Genomic DNA, 18885 nt, shown 5'->3' on the forward strand with positions numbered 1-18885 from the left:
TGGCCTCCGCAGGAAGGCTTGTTCCCAGCCCCACTGCCCACAAGTCAGAGCCTGCAATCTGACCCCTCCCTGTCACCCAGAGCCCCACAGGCCTCTGCACAAGCCTGGCAGTGAACTTAGAGCCCAGCGCAGGGTCAACAGAGCGGATGTGGGATAGGTAACACTCGCTGGCCAGGTGACCTGCAGCCACCAGCTGTTAGGACCATGGGCTGCAGCACTGAGTGAAAAATCACACACTTAGAAAAAATGCTCAGGCCCACAGGCGAGGGCGGAGGCGGGTGATAGTGGGAGATGGAAAGAGAGGGGCTGGTGGAGTCAGGGCCACCTCTGCCAGGAGAACAGTTGGTCCACCAGGAACAGACTCCAAACACTGGGGACGAATGCAACAGGCCATAGAAATTAACATGAACTTGCTTTCACTTGAAATTAGGTGAATAAAGCAATCTTATTTGAAGTGGGAAATTTCAATTTACCGAACCAGACGCCACTCCATCTATGAAATCAAGGATCTGGGAATGTGGTTTGAGTACGTAGAATTTTTTTTTCTTAACTCAAGAAGTTACCTATGAATAATAAAGAATTTAAATAAAACTGATTCAATCTTCTCCCAAAGTAGCTGTTTTCAACAGTTGTGGGAAAATAACCCTGGGTCTGGCAGAGGTGACAAGTGGGGGTCTGGTGAGGACATGAGATGTTTGATGATGAAGGCTCAGGACGTGAGAAAGGCATGTGAGACAAGACAGAGTCCTCTCCCAGCAGCCTCACATGACACAGGACCACAAGCTCAATCCGTAAAGGAAGCATCCTCGAGAGAATGGACGCCCCAGTCAAGGACATGAACACACGACAAGCCGCAGGACTCTCCACCAGCACGGAACAGTGTCACACCACGCGTTCATTCGCTCCATCACTGTCAACCACCACCCTTGTGTCCACGGGGCACACCGCTGAAACTCCATGACAGCACCGGCACGCGACAGGCTGATACGTTCCTGCCACACAGACAACTCTTCATCTGCCAGGGAGGCGAGGGGACAAACTGCCTCCACTGCCCCGACCTGTCCTGCCAAGAGGGCAGCCAGAGGCCATCACTTACCTGTCCAGGTGATGCGTAGGTACAAGACACACACGGACTCGTACCTGGACCAGATAACATGCAGGTACAGAGCACACACACACATGTACCTGGACCCGGGTGACATGTAGGTACAAGGCACACACAGACTCGTACCTGGACCAGATAACATGCAGGTACGGAGCACACACGCACATGTACCTGGACCCGGGTGATGTGTAGGTACAGGACACAGGCCACCAGGAAGCAGATGCAGAACACCAGCAGGAGCAGGACAGCCACACTCCTACAACAGAAGACATACAGTCACTGCAGGTCGGGGCAGGCGACAGGCTCCTGAGAGATGCCATCTTTCCTCCCCTCCCCCAGCAGGTCCCAGCCCCCAGGAAGACACAGTGGTCTCTGGGGACTAGCCCATGCCAGTCCTCTTCTAGGAGACAGGCTCTTCCTGTGTCCACTCCAACTTCTAAGTGCCCCCGCTCCAGGGTCTCTCTAGTCCTAGGAATGCTCGAGAGATGCCCTCCACATGCAGGAAGGGCTAGGGTTGCACAGACTTGGCTGCTGAGCACTGCCCTCTTCCTGGCTTCATCTGAGAAGAGTTTTATTAAGAAAGCTGAATCTCCTAGTAGGCCATCCAGGTGGCCACTGTGTGTCCACAGGGTCTTGGAGTGGGGCTGGCTTCCAGTGTCTTCTGGAAACTCACAGTTGAATTGCTCCACTTGGGAGGTTTATGAAGAAAGTGGTACATCTAGAAGAAAAGCGGGGTCTTTCCTGCCAAGAAACCAGCACTGTCACTCACTTTGATTTAGGATGATTCAGTGTTATTAAAATCTTATGTTTTTGTTCCTTTCCAGAGGCTACTTGTCCTCATTTGAATGTTTCTGAAAATGACAAGCACCCAGAAGCCAGGGTGCCCCACTGGCGGTCCTGTGTTATCTCCTGCAGTCAGCGCCACGAAGTCAACAGTGCGTGTGCTGTGGACAGAGTACACTGAAAATACGTGGTGTCTGAGGACTGAGCACATTTAAAATTAACAACCGAGAGTGAGCAGTCCCATGCATTTGCCATCAGGCATGCTTAGCTAGGTCCTCCAGGTAATGGAGAACTGGCGTGTGGCTCAGGCGGTCTCCAAAAGCCAGGGCACCGTGGGAGAGTGACCACAGGAATCAAACCTGAACTTGAAAAGAAAGGGATTCCTGGCAACCTCCTATGACTGACGGACCCAGAATGGCACTTACTGTGGGATTATTAGAAGGTAGACAAGGCCGAACAAGGCGGCCAGAATGAGAGCCAGAACCACGGCGCTGGTGAAATACTCGTCCTGAAGCTGGTGGTACTAGAAGACACAGAAATAGACCATCAGCCGCCAGCTTCCAGGAGAAAGGGCGCCAAGGACGCCTAGGACCACCACAGTGAGCAAGAGCTGCACCCACATCCCCAGGACGCCCCGGGGCCTCTGACTCCCGGCCACCCTGAGCCCCCCGGCACCCACCTTTCGCTCTCGCTCAGCTTGCTTGTACTTCAGGGTGAAGAAGTTCAGGTCTGCCATCTCCAGCTCCATCTGGCGGGCTTCCAGGAGGCGGCCGATGTACCTGTTGACACGTGTGCCGGGGGTGGTTTGGACAACGTTTGTAGAGAAAGACGAGCGGTTTCTGAGTTTTTCCGAGGCTGTTCTCAGTGCCCTCCGCTGACCATTACAGAAAGAAAGGCAGGGATATGGTCAGAGTCTCTACTGAGCAAAGAAAAGAGCTCTTACGCCCCATCCTCCTGGGTCCTTGCCGAGGATCTGGCAGAGTCTGGGGCAGGGGCGGGTTTGGGGATCTGAGATGCATTCTTGGCTCCTCCACCTGCTAGTGAGGAGACCCCAGGTGAGTTATCACATCCTTGGGTTGGCTTTCTGTGTTTGTAAGTGGGGTCACGTGGCAGTTGTATAGCGGCACCACATGGAGGGTTATGGGACCCCACTCGTGTGCAGTGGACACAGAGCACAGAGCAATGAAACCTGTTCTTTGAAAATATCAATAAAATCAACAGATCTCTAGCAAGCACGACAAAGAAAAAGAGAGAAATACATAAACAAATTCAGGAAAGAAGCAAATTTACTACAGACACTGCAGACATCAAGAGGATAATAAGGAAATATTATGAACAATAGTTCACATATAAATTTGACAACTCAGTGACTTCTCTGATGGTCCAGTGTTTAAGACTCTGTGCTTCCACTTCAGGGGGCACAAGCTCAACCCCAGGTTGGGGAACCCCAATATGCCACGTACAGCCAAAAAAATTTAAGAAAAAAAATAATTTTTAATTATAAATAAATTTGACAACTTAGATCAATCACCCACTTCTTAAACCATACAAACTACCACAACTCACCCAACAGGAAAGATAATAAATAGAAAAGCTCTATAATGGCTAAATAAATTTAATTCATAATTTAAAAATTCATAAAAAAGTAATCTTCAGGCTGAGACGGTTTCATTGTGAATTCTATCAAATATTTGAATGAGAATTAACATCAATTTTATAGAGTCTCTTTCAGAAAATAAGAGTCAACACTTCCCAACTCACTTTATAAAGTATTATCCTGATACCAAAACCGGACTAAGAGAGTATTAAAGAAAACTACTTTTGAGGGCACGTCCCTCATGAATATTGATGCAAAAATCCTTAGCAAAACATTAACAAATAGGATTCAGCAATATATAAATAGAAGTCTATACCATGAACTTTTCTAGATACGTAAGGTTTAAATATTTGAACACTCCACACAAGCTATCATATTAACACCATATTAGCCACCACATGGAAAAACCCACGGTCACATCAACTAAAAAATCTTTTGACAAAATTCAATACCCACTCATGATAAAAATCATCACAAATCAAGGAACGGTGGGGAACTTCCCCAACTTGATGAAGAACATCTACAGGATGCCTACAACTAGGTGGATAAACCTAAAGCCTGTTACATAGAGTGAAGTAAGTCAGAAAGAGAAAAACAAATGTCATGTATTAACACATATGTACGGGGGAGCCTGGTGGGCTGCCGTCTATGGGGTCGCACAGAGTCGGACACTACTGAAGCGACTTAGCCGCAGCAGCAGCAGCGTGGAACCTAGAAAGATGGTACAGATGAGCCTGTTTTCAAGGCAGGAAGAGAGATGCAGACATGAGAATGGACACGTGGACATGGGAGGGAAGGAGAGGGTCAGACAAATAAAAAGAACAGCACTGACATAAACACACGACCATGCGTGACGCAGATAGCTAGAGGAAGCCACTGTAAAACACGGGAAGCTCAGGTCAGCGCTGGGACGGCCTAGAGAGGTGGCAGGGCGGTTCAGGGGGAGGGCATGTTTGTACACGTGTATCTGATTCACCCCGTCATACAGCAGCAACTAACACAACACCATGTAGCAACTATACTCCAATAAAATAAATAAATTAAAATTAAAAGGGAGCGAGAATTTGGGAGGCTCCTGGTGTACATTCCAGAAGGGACAAATGTACTGGCAGTTTTAGGGAGAGCATCTCGCCACACTGGCCGGGGCTGGGGAGACACGTCTCCCACCTGCTGCCATGGGTGACACTGGCACCACCACCTCTAATCAGCTACACACCCAGTCTCAAACAGACACTTGAGGCAGAGAAATTCATCCTACAAGTGATCAGAAATGTAAATGCACATTCGTGAGCAAAAAGGCTGTGAATTACTTACTTTGATTAAAAGAAAACACACACAAAAAGCGGAAATGACCTAAATATCAACAGAAGTGGAGTAAGTAAATGCTCTCTCCTTAGGCTGGAGATTTACTCAATGACTTAAGAATCCTATTTTTGAGGAACAGTCAACAATATAAGGGAATGCTTATGATACACTGGCAAGTGAAAGAAAGCAGCAAACGCTGTATATCATCCCATCAATTTTATTTTTTAAGATGTGTAAATATAGACACATCTAAGAAGCTAGAAGAACCAAAATATTAATAATAGGTTGGCTGTGGGTGGTCAGATTATAGATGAATGGTTTTCATTTTCTTCTTTGTGAATTTTTGTATTTTTCTATATTTTCCACAATAGAGTTCTTTTATAATCGGGAATACTGAAGGAAGAAATAGAACAAGTGTAAGCACATGGGGGTCGGGTTTTACTGCAGGTGCTTGTCTCTGTGTATTAAGGAGAGCAGCCCCTTGGGCGTGGTCCGAAACTGGGGTGCAACTGGGCTGTTCAGGAGCTCTAAAACCAAGCCTGGAAGCCCAGGCCGCCCTGCAGGCACCTGCATGGTATCGCCACCTAGTGGCCGACCTACCCTGGGCTCCCACACTTCTGATCCAGGAGAGGCCAGGAACAGGGGAACCCAAGACAGGCTGTGTTCTGAGGCTGACCACATACACCTGAGCCACACTCCCCAGACCCTGGGACACAGTTTCTCACAAATGCAGCACAAAGGCACAGACAGTGGTGGACCCCACTGTCCTAATCCCGCCAGCCTTCCCAGCTCCATCTGCAAGAACACCTCCATCAGGCTGTCAGGCCTGGAGGTGCAGATAAAGTGAACAGAAGACAGCAACAGAAAAGATGAGGCAACCTCATCCTAAAGCAGATGTAGGACTTGGGACCCGGTGGGGAAAATAGCCCCAGAGAAGGGGCTGCTCTGCTCGAGGTCATTGGACGGGTCACTCACGTCATCCTTCCCAAATACCCCCACTGGTGGCCAGCCCTGCCCATGCACGGCCTCTCCACTCCATCCTTTCAAGACCACCATGGACTCCCCAGCCCGGGCCACCTGCCTGTCACTGCCCTGTCTTCGCCCACTGACGCCCTCCCACAGTGCCGACACTGCGCCCTCCACCTCCTGGACTCGTTTCCACTATCACAGGGCAAAAGTGATGAAGGGCACAGAGCAGAGCAGCAGAAGTCCGGGCTCCCAGCTGGGCCCCCAGCCCCTGGCACCTGCCCATGGGGGCTGCGCTATCTCTCTGCCTCCCCAGCAGGGGAGCTGCCTGGGCCCACAGAGGCTGTCCAGGGGGAAAAGAGGTGAGAATTGGGTGTGCTGGGGGCGAGGGATCAGAGTCTGGAGGAGACAGCGAGATGGAGGGAGAAGAAGGCTGGATGCAAGAGGGCGTCTGAGAGCAGAGCACAGGACTGGGCTGTGGGATCCTCAGTCTGGGGCCAGCCAGGCAGCAGCGGAGGTGTCCCAAGCACCAGAGATGTCGGGAATGTTGGAGCGGGGGTCTAAGGACCCTGAACCCCCAGGGGAGACCCATGGGAGACTGTGGGGACAGAGGGGCTGAGGATGAAACCTGGGATACCACCCCTCATGCTCCCAGGGGAGACAGAAGGACCACAGAGCCATGGAAGTGACAGGCTTGGGGAAGAATCCAGGAATCTGAACTCTGGTGTGAAAGGAAGGAGAGAAGGGGCCCTGAGCACGGCTGGTCTCCCCAGAGCAGGGATGGGAAGGGTGGAGCTGCAGGGCTCCCTGGGTTCCTGGGCCATGGGGCCAGGAGGATGGGCTGCAGACACCAGCCAGAGAAGGTGGCCAGCGAGCCCAGCATGTGATTCCTCCTCAACTAAGGAGCCGTGGTCTGGGTAGGGTCTGCTGCTGGCACTCTCAGGTCCGAGCGGGGACACTGAGGGGCTGCTCAGTCCCTGAGAACGAGAGACTGACGCTAACTGTGTGGGCTCATCAGACACAGTCTGAATCCAAAGGTCACAGGCTCCTTTCACAGGTCAGCAGGCTCTGCCCAGGAAAAGCTTCAGCTCCTCAGTCTTATGAACCCCACCCTCCCAGGCAACCCAACAGGAATGATTCACTCTCTCCCCTCTCCCCACCCCAACTTCTCTGAAGAGTCCTGGGGACACCAGCCCTTGCCTCAGGCTCCAGGTCAATGACTCTGCACTGCCCTGGCTTCATCTAAAATTTGATTTTTTGTTCATTGTGGGTTCTTTTGGATTACACTTGATTTTTTAAAAATACTGCACTATTATTTATCCTGATGCTTCCCAGATGGCTCAGCAGTAAAGACTCCACCTGCAGTGCAGGAGATAAGGGAGACCCAAGTTCAGTCCCTGGGTCAGGAAGATCTCCTGGAGGAGGAAATGACAACCCGCTCCTGGAGATCAGGAGCCCCCGTTCCTTGGTTAAGTCCCTCTAGTTGATGGCACACGGCCTCCAGACTTGAAAGAGGTTCCTTTTGGAGGTGTTCCTGCAGGACAATCTGGGTGCAGGATTTTCCATTTTTCTTCTTGGGTGGTCAGATTCACCTTCCGACCGTCTTTAGTCTTCTGCTGGAGTTGGGTGGGGCCTGGGGTGAAAGCATGGAGCTGAGTGGGAAATCAACCTCTATTCTTGCCTGGAGAATCCCATGGACAGAGGAGCCTGGCGGGCTACAGTCCATGGGATTGCAAACAGCTGGACACAACTGAGCACGCATGTAGGAAATTTATCCTGACACTGAGTTTTGGACATGTATTTAAATTGTACACCTCACTCCCCTCCCCCAGTCCCATCTCTGGAGGGTTAAGTTGAGTCAAGGGGGTTGAGGGGGTGGGGGCGCTGCAGGAAGAAGACAGCAATTAAGTCAGTATTTCTACTCTGGCAAGCTGGCAAACAGGAAAGCCTGAGAGTGCTCCTGTTACATGTTCTGGGTAAATATATCAACCCACTCATACTGTGAAATGAACAACTGAACTGACAAAAAAGTAAGGGAAATGACCAGAGGCCAGAAACAATAGGACAATAGGAATTCAGGCCAGGGAATGGTGCCATCATGCTCTCACGGGACTCACAGAAAACCCAGGGCCCAAGCAAGATGGGCAGTGAAGTCACAGACATCTGGCTGAACCCCAGACCCTGAGAGGCTCCATGACCAGGAGAGACTAAGCAGTGGGGTCAGTGAAGACGCTGGCCTGTCTTAGACCTGACTCTCCACCAAAGGCATGTGCACGCATGCGCCTGCCTCCTGGGACATCTAGAAACCACAGGTCGGGCATTTAGTTTAAAGACTCCCTCGTGGCAGGCAGAGGAAAGACCAATTTCCTTGGGAGAATTCTCCATCAACAGAGCTCTTACTGCGTTTCCAGATAAAGTCTTCCCAAATAGAAGCCCGTAATCAAACCACAAAAACTCCCTCTAGAATAAGGCACCACAAGTGAGAGTCAGCAGGATTTTGCTTCTTCCTAAAAAGCCATTGAAACTGTGGTGAAGGGATTCCTTTTAAAGGCATAAAACCCACAAGGCAGAGAAAACCAGAGTGCAGAAGGCAGCAATGCAATCTCAGGAAACAGGCAATCAGTCACTGACAGATTCAAGAACACAGACGATGATGAAAGTGAGAATATTCAGAAGGTGCAGCCGTTGGTGCAGGACAGGGGCTGGAGGGCCAATGACAAGAGGACTTGGGAAGAGTATGCTCAGAGCTACTGATGAAGTGATGGAGCACAAGGCTTCACCCCAGGCTCCCAGAGGACCAGGGTCTTCCCTACAGGGGAAGGGATCATGGGGGTTACGGATACAAGGGCCGCGTAGTTGAGGCAGACACCGAGGACCACCCCTAGCCACAGTGGTGCCTCCCCATTCAGCTCCATGCTTTCACCCCAGGCCCCAGCCAACTCCAGCAGAAGACTAAAGATGATCGGAAGGTGACTCAAGAAGAAACCAACCCAGGAAGAAAAATGGAAAGTCCTGCACCCAGGCTGCCCTGCAGGAACACCTCCAAAAGGAACCTCTGTCAAGTCTGGAGGCCGTGTACCATCAACTAGAGGGACTTAACCGAGGAAGGGGAGTCTCTGATATGAGAGCCAGAGAGGGAGGGAGCAGATGGTCAGAGATGCTCCCCACGGAGGTGAAGGACAGTGTTGTGGTGACACCACGCTGAGGCTCTTGGGGTGCAGACAGAGGGGGAAGGAGTCCCCAGAAGCAACAATACAACATCTGACGTGTGAATATCCAGAGGACAGATTTAAACATCTGGGGGATCTGAGCTCGAATTCACCGATAAATCCATGGAATGTCAACTTGTGGGGGAAAAAAAATACAAGATAATAAAAAGGTTTCTGCAGGAAAGCAAAGCAGCCTAGCTCCAAAGAGCATTTACAAGACTATGAAACATGAGGGGCGGGGCTGATGGAGCTGACCACGGCAGGACTGCACTAGGAGGACAGACAGGTGGGGATTCGGCAGGGCCGGCACGCGGGAGCAGGGCCAGCCTACCTTGTCGTCGTCCTCACAGGTCATGACGTTGGAGAAAGGGATCTCGGCCTTGAACATCTTCCGGCAGTGCATGAGCTGCACCAGCAGGTAGCACACGGTCTTGAACTTCATCCTCTTGGCCGGTTTTATGTCTGAGAGAATCAGCCCTGGAAATATCTGTGCAGACATGCAGCACAGAGATATGCTGTGAGTAACAGGCACAGCCTGCCTCTCGGGCAGGGAGCGCAAATGTGATGGGGCAGAGGGGTCACAGGCAGCTAGCTCAAGGCCTGCTGCTCGCCAGGGAACAGAACCACAACCCAGTCCCCAAACATGCAGCTCTCAACTCTACCCAATGCCTCTGAAACCAGAGCAATGCCTGAATCCCGGGGTGGATGTGTGGACATCACCCAGCTAGGTCTGCACCACGCTGGTGAGTGTCACCCACCGGCCCACCAGGGTCACTCCTGTAGACCTCCCCTTCTGCCTTTTGCCTTTTTCTCTCCCTTTTTCACCCCAAATTTCTCCAAAGGGGCTGCTCATTGTACAAACCACATCATCCTGCTCATCCTCAAAGCACAGCCCTGACTGATGCTGTAGTTTAATTCTGCATGACAGGGCGGCATCCACGTGGGGCCCCAAGGCTCCCTGCTACAGCTCAGAACCTCCTGCATCCAAGCAGCCGCTCCCAGGCCTCCCTCCTTGGGCCCCGTCCTCTGCTCCTCTGTTCCCAGGCTCACCCGAGCTGGCCAACCAAACCTCTCACCCGGCCCTCCTCCAGTCCACCTCACACCTGCCCTTCTCATGCACACTCACTCGCCTTCTCCAGGAATCAGCTCACCTCACCCTACCTGTCCTTCCCTGAGCCCCACTTCTCTCGCCTTGCCAGTGCTACACCATCCAAGGTCCCCATGCCACATGGGTGCGTTGCATCCCAGCCTGGAGAGGGCTAGACCAGGGAAGCACCAGAACAGCGAAACCCAAAGCTCTCCCTCACATCTGACCTGCTTGTGTCCAGAAGGAGTACCACAGCCTCTTGTGTCCAGCGCCCCTCACCTTAGCCCTGCACCCTCACCTGAGCCCTGCACCCTTGCATAAGCCCTGCACCCTCGCCAGAGCCCTGCACTCTCGCCTGAGCCCTGCGCCCTCGCATAAGCCCTGCACTCTCGCCTGAGCCCTGCACCCTCGCATAAGCCCTGCGCCCTCGCCTGAGCCCTGCACCCTCGCCTGAGCCCTGCACCCTCGCCAGAACCCTGCACGCTCGCCTGAGCCCTGCACCCTCACCTGAGCCCTGCGCCCTCACCTGAGCCCTGCGCCCTTGCCAGAGCCCTGCACACTCGCCTGAGCCCTGCACCCTCGCCTGAGCCCTGTGCCCTCGCCTGAGCCCTGCGCCCTCGCCTGAGCCTGGAAGTGGCTCAGTCACCCTTGACCATGTCCAGATCACTTCCCCAGGGTGGAGTGGCCTTTAGTGCCCACACGGGATGGTCACAAACCTTCCTTTGTGCACAGCACCCCTTGATCCACAATACAATCCATCACTGACTTCCTGCAGAAGGTTCTCAAACCTAATTTGCAGGAGAGACAGCAAAGGCCCAGGGAGGTGCGGGAGGACTCAGATGGCCCAGCCCTTAAGGACCCCAGGGCCCCAACTCCAACTTCCCTCCCCGCCCCTCCCCCTCAGCCCTCCCCACACGTGCAGCAGGCCAGGCCCAGCACACAAGGTCAGTGGGAACACCCTCGAGTCCGCAGAGCTCAGGGCCTGAGAAGCAGCGATCTGAGGAGAATGAAGGCTCTGCACAGGAGGCGCTCTGAAGCCTACCTTTCGCCGATGCGAGGGCACAATAAAAAAGGTCTCAATGTTATGAGTTTTCAGAAAACTGTTCCTCTCGTGTCCGTGTCCCGGCTCCACCTCATAGTCACCGTTCAGGCACGCCAGGGTGGTCTTTGTGATGTGAACCTTCCTGTGGAAAAGGGCGTGGACATCCCTGCTCAGAGTCAAAGCGGGGCCTCCCCCACAGGGCTGACACTCTGCAGGGTCCTGGCAGGGATGTCCCCTCCCCACGGGCAAGCTCTGGAAGGACCACTTAGGTTCCCTGGGGCACAAGCACAGAGGGCTGGAAGGTGGGGAGGAGCATTAGGGGGACCCAGAGGGAGGGGAACATGTGCAAAGAAGGGTTGAGAGCAGAGAGAGCTGCAGGCAGAGGGGAAAAGGGGCCAGAGGGGAATTGAAGGGGAGGAGGGAAGCAAGTGTCAGGATGCAGAAGGGATGACGAAGGATGCAGAGGGCGGCAAAGTGACGGAGAAGGAGGCCTCTCCCCAGGCCGTGGTCTGTCCCCAAAATCCCCAGGGCGGGAGGACTCAGCCCAGTGTCAGGCCCTGCAGGGGGAATGGCAATGCTCTGCCTCCTCTGTACCCCCAACCCCGCAGTGCACGGAACCCTCTGCTGAGGCCACTTCTGGCCACACACAGCTGATCTGATGTCTGGTCCTCATTGTGCAGCACTGAACACAGCTGAGGGCTCTCCTCCTCCCCAGGCCCTCCTCCTGACGCCTGCATTCCCTGCATTCCTTCTCACCACCCTGCCCCTCCCCTGCTCCTCTTTCTGCCTCTTGGCTCCCCTTCTCTCAGGGACTCTCACTCTCCCTCCTCCTTGTGCTCAGTGTGGAGTTCCAGAGTTTCAGTGCCCCCGAGGGCCTGTGAGTCCCTAACTGACCTCGGTGCCTGGGAAGACCCAGTCTGACTGATGAAAAAGGGCCCCCCAGCCCTGTGTCATGCTCCCCTCTTGTGCACTCCCCAGAGTGCTCCCTGTGGCCCCCAAGTATGTGAACCCCACTGGGGCCAGGGCCTCTGTCTTTGCTGCCGACACTCCCCTCCAGGAACAGCGCTGTACCCGTCAGGCGCTCTGTAATCACCATGCTCCTGGCTGGTGGTTCTTCTTTGGTGGGGGGCAGGGAGAGGAGTGTCTCCGAAAGGTGGGGTGGAGAAGAAGAGGAAAGAAGGAAGCCAAGTAGAGAGCGGGCACGGGGGATGAGGCCCCTCCTGGGGGTCTGGTAGATGGAGTCAGGGGAGCAGAGCTACAGGTCAGCCCCAACTTGAAAGAGGCCCTGGCCAGGTGAGGGGGGCCTGTGAAGAGCTCCCTAACGGTGGGAAGTCCCTGTGCTTGTCCTAAACCTGGAGCTGCAGAGCAGGTAGGACCCGTGGGATCTCAGCAGGCAGGGGAGGATGGAGGTGGGCAGCTCCTATCACCTCCTTGCTGGCTGATGGTCTGGACTTTGTGCCAGACAAGCAGCTGTGAGCACAGCTGCCAGAGAGGGAGGGGGCAGACACAGTGAGAAGGTGTTTACAGTGACCCCCTGAGACCCTGCTCTGAAGGGCAGAGAACAGAATGGGGGGAGCACTGAAGGACAGAGTGCGGGAGGGAGGAGTCAGTGCCTTCCAGGGTCCCCCCGGGGGATGCTCAAAGGCAGCCTGGTTGAAGACAACAATGCCAGGGTTTTTGAGCTCACTTAGAAATGCCCTAGGCTTCCCAGGTGGCACTATTGGTACAGAACCCACCTGCCAATGCAGGAGACATAAGAGACGTGGGTTTGATCCCTGGGTTGGAAAGATCCCCTGGAGAAGGGCGTGGCAACCCACTCCAGTATTCTTGCCCGGAGAATCTCATGAACAGAGGAGCCTGGAGGGCTACAGTCCATGGAGTCAAAAAGAGTCAGACACAATTGAAGCAACTGAGCATGCAGAAATGCTGTGGCCATTCCTGGGACAGATGCAGTGAGGCTTTGAGGAAGATTTTCTCTTTTTCTGCTGTTGGATTCTAATCTCCAGGCTCGCTACTTCCTCAAGAACCATAAGCCTCCCTTTCCTGATTTCAAAGCCACTCTCCAGAGCGCGCTGAGCAGCCTTGGATACCACCTGGCCCTCAGCCACGCTCAGGGCCTCAACACACAGAAAGGGGACCCCTGTTTCTACACTCCCCACTGAGGTCAGGCCAGGAGGGAGGAGGAAAGATGTGGCCCAGAGGACAGCAGGCCTCTAGGGTGAGAACAGGATGCCTGGGGGCAGGCAGAGGACAGGCAGCCAGGGCCAGAGGGGCCACAGAAGAGGGCACAGAGCTTTGCCCTGAAGTTCGGAGGAAGTGTGCAAAAGCAGACACACATGTGCAAGTGTCTAACACTCAGCTCTAGCCCCTGGGAACCACAGCTGGGCCCGGTAGCAGGTGCGAGCACAGCCCACGAACCCCTTAAGGGGAGGAAAGCAGGAGGGTGTGACTGAGAGATGAGTGTCCCTCAGAGCCCCCTTCCTGCAATCACATCATCCCCCTGCTGCCCACCGCTCATGGAAGGAGGGGAGCACCCGCTCAGCTCTCAGATTAATGTTTTTACAGCAATACAATGCCTTGGCTCTGTGGAATGGTTTGAATAAAATGAGACAAAGGCAGGCAACTGTAATTAGGAGGCATTAGAAGTGCACGGACCAATAAGAAACACATCCTCATTCTAGAAGAAAATCTGTTAATTTCCCTAGTGGGGCGCTAAACCACAATGCTTTCCGCTGTGTAAGTCTGAGAAAGAAAGTGAAGTGAGAAGCAGCAGTCAGCACTCTGGACAGCTCCCAGCCAGGCAGACACGGGGCTTTCAGTCACCACCGCCTCCTGTCAGCTTGCCTGCTCTCCGTGAAGCCCAGGAGTCTCAGTCAGCCCAGCACACGCCCCTCCAATTGTCGATGGGGGCTAGGATGGCCAGGCTTCCAGGCCCTCCAAGCAGAAGGGCCATGTACTATCCCCTACCCCTGCCCTCAGGATCCCGGACTTACCCAGGCAGGCCGGCGGCCTCCATGACGTTGGCCAGGGTCACGTCGTTGGACCACACATCATACTGCCACTTACGCAGGCCCAGGACCCCGCAGAGGACCCTGCCGGTGTGCAGCCCCACACGCATGTTCAAGTCCACCTCAGTGGCCTCAGCCACGGACCTGCAACAAACATAGACACAGGGCGGAAGCTGGGACCCTGCAGTCTGCTCCCATAGTGCCATGAGCACAGGACAGCAGGAGCCTGGATGAGACGGTGGTCTCCTGACCTAATTAGCCTGACCCCTGAGCTGTGGCCTCTGGTGGGCAGGGTCCCTCCAGGCTGGCTCCCCCAAACTCCAGGGCCACTGCTCAGCTCACGAGGCACCGCACCTCCCCTCCCCGCTCCTTACCCAGGGCAGCCACAGAAGGGAAACAAGCCCAAGGTCCCAGTCCCAGGACCCTGATCCTGCTCTGTGTACCACCAACCTGATCAGGGGTGCTCATGCCTGCTGCCTACCCGGGGGCCAGCGTAAGAGCCATGGGGAACATCTGACGTGGTCCCGGGAGCCCCAGGAATGGTCAAGGTTTGACCCCAAGTTCCCTGACTGAGAAGGCAGGCTAATCCTGTGGGGAGGCCCAGGACTCTGCAAACCCGTCCGAACAACAGGCGGACTTTGTGGGACGTAAATTGTGCCACAGTCAACTCACGGGAGAAAACAAGACGCAACGGGTAGATGCTGAAGTCAGACTGCAGGGCCAGTGTGCGCTCCACCCGCCCAGCCGCTCATGTCCCTGGGCTCTAGCTTCCAGCAGAGGGTGGCTTGAAGCCCTGAGGCCCCCAGAAGAGACCACCCTTGGAAGTGAGGGCAGTGTCAGAGGAGGCATTTGGGCAAGGAAACGGGAGATGGTTTTTAAAGCTCTTGGAAAGAGAAATCAAGGCAACCTGTAGGTGGGCAGGGCTCAGAAATCCCCTGTGGGCCATGAAGATGCCTGCAGGGCCTCTCCAGGCCCACAGTGGAGTGAGATGCGGGAGGTACATGATGGGCTGTGATCACAAGTCAGAGCACAGCAGACGCAGCGCTGCCACGGGGAGACCCTCTGATGCCACGTTTCTTTTTTTTTTTTTTCCACTTTTCCCCAAAAGGCAGAACAGTCTTAGAGCATATTGTTGAGGAAGCAGTATCAAGCCTGCTTGGAGTGCTCCAAGTGACAGAACTGCAAGGAAGCGTGAGGGTGGGCAGGGGGTCAGTCACGGCTCCCCTGGCCCCTCCACCCTGGGTGGGTGCAAAGGTGGCCCTGCACAGCAGGTGTGTTAGAAGTTCCAGAGCAAGAAGGGAGGGAGGCCGAGCCACACTGGGGGACACAGCGGGCCCGTGATGAGGACAGTTCCGTTCCCCTCACCCACCCACAGCTCCTGAGAACTGCCAGCTCACTGTTCTCCAAAGAAAAACCCTGAAGGACTTAAAAAAAAAAAAAAATTAAAGAATGAGGAGCTTTGAGTGATGTTGGAATAAAGAGACTGGGAATCTTCATCTGGAACAAAATGAATGTGACCAGGACACAACTTAAGTCCACAACATCACAAGGAGAGTGAAAAAGAAGGAAGGTCCCAAAGCTTTGGCTCACCAGGCCTCTGACAGCGAAAGGAGCCAGTTCTGTGCAGAAAGGAAGACAGAGCTGGCCACCAACAGGAATGCCAGATGGAAATGGCTAAAAATCCCCAAAGACTCTGAAACCCATCATCTCTTTATAGCAGGTTATTGATAAATGATGCCCCTACTAACGATTCACAATTTATTGATCATCAGAACAAGAGTAGCAGTGTTAAAGAAGGGAACACTTATCCACCCAGGGGGCCCCACCGGCCGAGCCCTCAGAGCTCCGCCTCCCCAGCCCAGCTCTTGCACACTCAGCTGCTTCAATGCCAGTGTCCTGTCTTCAGACCAAGGACTAGAGGCTGCAGCCAGGAAGGGACAGGATGAGGGGGCGTGGTCGAGGCACAGTAGAGGGAGGACAGAGCGTGGGGGGAGCACGGGCCAGGGGAGGTGGTTTAAGAGAAATGAAGGCCTCTGGGGAAACCCCATCTGACCTGGCGACTGACCACACTGACCTCTGCCCTCTTCTGGCCTCGGTTTCACTGTGTGCAACACAGCGTGGGGCTGAATGAGCCCCCGCAGGCTCTGAAAGCATTCAAACTCAACTCTAGTGCCCCTCAGCACCCACATCCCGCTGCTCCTATTGCATGGGCTGTGGAGATACTAACAGGCTCCACGGGGCACTCCAGCAAGAGGGGACAACGATGGCAAACCTGCTCGGCCCTGAGCTGCCGCCACTCTGCTCCACAGAGGCCAGGATTTGTCAGCATTACTGACGAAGTCCCATTTGTCAGTAATAACACAAGAAGAACCAGGCTTGCTGGACCCAGCCCACCTGCCAGGTCAGCATCCCCCTCACCTGCCCTCACCCTAACTTCCACTTATGCACTGCTCATTTACCCACTGCCTGGCTACAGGCGCCCCCACTGGCCACAGCCCCCCGCCCAAGCAGCCTCCACTCAAACCTTCCCCTCAATCTGGCCTCTAACCAGGAGCAGCTCTGCCCATTACTGGTCACTTCATCCACCAAGGGCCTGTCCCCCAAAACCATAGCACCCAGGGGCTCCAAAGGTGAGCTAAGACGCCACCTTCGTGGCTGGCCCTCCAGCCTAGCTCACCATCCTCTGCATTCAGGAGGCCAGACCACAGAATCAGATACATCTATGCAGGGTCCAGGGCAGCCTGGTGTTCACCTCTGAGAATCTTAGAAGTATGCATGTCACCAACTTACAATAAAGGTTTCTTGAAAGTCTGGCTGTCCAAGTATCTTTAATACCTAATTAGCTGAATATATTTTGAATGTGTATTTTTTTTCAGTTTTAACTTTTTTTCATTCATTTGCCAATCTCCAGTTAAAGGTACCGAAATAAGAAAACTAAAATTTTTTTTTAATTTTTAATTCACAAAAATAAATCAATTTGGGAAATGTAAATAAGTAAACTTGCAAAAGGTGTTTTTGTGCATTTTAGGCATTTCTACTGTTGCAGCAATCGAAGGAGGGCAGGGGGACTTCTGGGACCCACGTCCACCTCCCTCAAGCAGGCCTGCAGGGGTCCCTGGTATGTAGGACCTTCGCAAGCTTCCAACCAACCAGGCAGCCCAGGACACCCTACCAACTCACTCCATCTGTCATCCCTTCCAGCAGGTTCTCAATTGCACTAACAGATGTGCAGTTAACTGGACAATCACTTAAGATAAATCTTTCCTCAAGAACTGTCTCACTCTAGGGACTTCCCTGGTGGTCCACTGGCTAAGGCGCCTTGCTTCCAATGCAGGAGGCCTGGGTTTGATCCCTGGTCAGGGAACTCGATCCCACACGCTGCAACTAAGACCTGGTACAGTCAAATAAATAAATTAAAAAAAAAAAAAAACTGTCTCACTCTAGATCACCAACAAGGACCTACTGTGTAACACAGGGAACCATACTCAATATCTTGTAATAACCTATAAGGGAAAAGAACCTGAAAAAGAATATACACATATGTATAACTGAATCACTTCACTGTACATCTGAAACTAACACAATAGTAAACAACTATACTGTAATTTTTTAATTGTATAAAAAAAATTTAAAAAAAAAAAAAACTGTCTCACTGAGGAACATTTACCAAGAACTGAGAAAATTGAGGAGGGGGAATGGGGCCTCCAGAACCATCAGAAATGACTTTTGCCACTTGAGCATCCTTCTCATTCGACCTCCACTCCAGCTGGGTATGTCAGGTCTACCCATGACCTGAGCACAGGCAAGCTGGCCCTTACCAGTTCAAAGATGGGTCGGGGAAAGAAGAGCACACGCCATTTACTTCTACTTGTTATAGTGAACTAAAAATACCCAGACTGCAAGCAAAGCCATGTTTGGATTAAGAATTTAGCAAAACGGCACTTGTATGTTTGGAGGTCTGACTTGTGATTGGCTAACTCCTGTGATGGTCGAAGCGCTCCCGGTGAGGTGGACAAACCCTGTCCTGCAAGTGCACAGAATCAAGATGCTCCAGAGCCCCAGGGACAGAAGCCACCCCGCTGGCTCACCCTGAGCCACTCCTTTCTGGGAAGGGGAGACTTGATGAATTGATGTCTGCAGTGCCTGGGGATCCAGCATCTTCCCTGCCAGCCCATTTAACCTGGGATCCCATTTAATTCTCACAACAGCTCGTTTCACAGCAGAGAAAATCAGGGATGCGAGGAAACTGAAGCACCAGCTTAAGGATGGGACAGGGGGCCCATCTGTTTCCTTGGGCAGGAAGCCCCAACCCACTCAGGAACACCTGAATCTGGAGACTGATGGCTTGAACCCTAGGAAGTGTTCATGTACCAGACGCGGCTGCAGAGGAGCAGTTCCTCAGGACTGACGTAATAATATTCAAGGCCTGATGAAGGAAAGCTGGTGCTGGGGTGTGGGAAAGAGTGGCGGCACAGATCTCACGTGGGCAGCACACCCTCTGGTGGGGGGCAGGGGAGGGCAGGCTCAAGCCTGGGTACCCTGGAGATGGGACACAGGACTTAGGGTCAAGGACATAGGTCCAAGCAGCATGATGCCACCAGGAGTCCTAGAGAGAGAGAGAAAAGGAGTCCTGGAGAAATCTCCCCGGAACCTTCAAGGTCTAGCCCGACCATCGGGCCGCAGAGCCCAGAAGTAGAGGCCAAGAGTGGGTTCCACTGCCCTGGATTTCTGCCAGTCCAGCCTCACTCAGAGCCCTGGATGTCATGAAGCCGACACTCCCATT

At 53.3% G+C, this 18885-nt stretch overlaps 1 protein-coding gene across 1 annotated transcript in view; it reads right to left on the minus strand.

Annotated features, from left to right (window-relative positions):
• Positions 1–18885, minus strand: part of ADCY1 (adenylate cyclase 1) — a 106753-nt gene that overhangs the window by 38600 nt on the left and 49268 nt on the right. Inside the window, exons 6-11 of the mRNA XM_061414405.1 lie at positions 14088–14246; positions 11095–11236; positions 9297–9452; positions 2568–2762; positions 2314–2411; positions 1277–1361 (exon numbers count right to left, since the gene is read on the minus strand). Coding sequence (XP_061270389.1) covers positions 1277–1361; positions 2314–2411; positions 2568–2762; positions 9297–9452; positions 11095–11236; positions 14088–14246 — 835 coding nt within the window. The remainder of the gene's footprint in view (positions 1–1276; positions 1362–2313; positions 2412–2567; positions 2763–9296; positions 9453–11094; positions 11237–14087; positions 14247–18885) is intronic.

Source organism: Bos javanicus, chromosome 4, assembly GCF_032452875.1.
Source record: "Bos javanicus breed banteng chromosome 4, ARS-OSU_banteng_1.0, whole genome shotgun sequence".
NCBI lineage: Eukaryota > Metazoa > Chordata > Mammalia > Artiodactyla > Bovidae > Bos > Bos javanicus.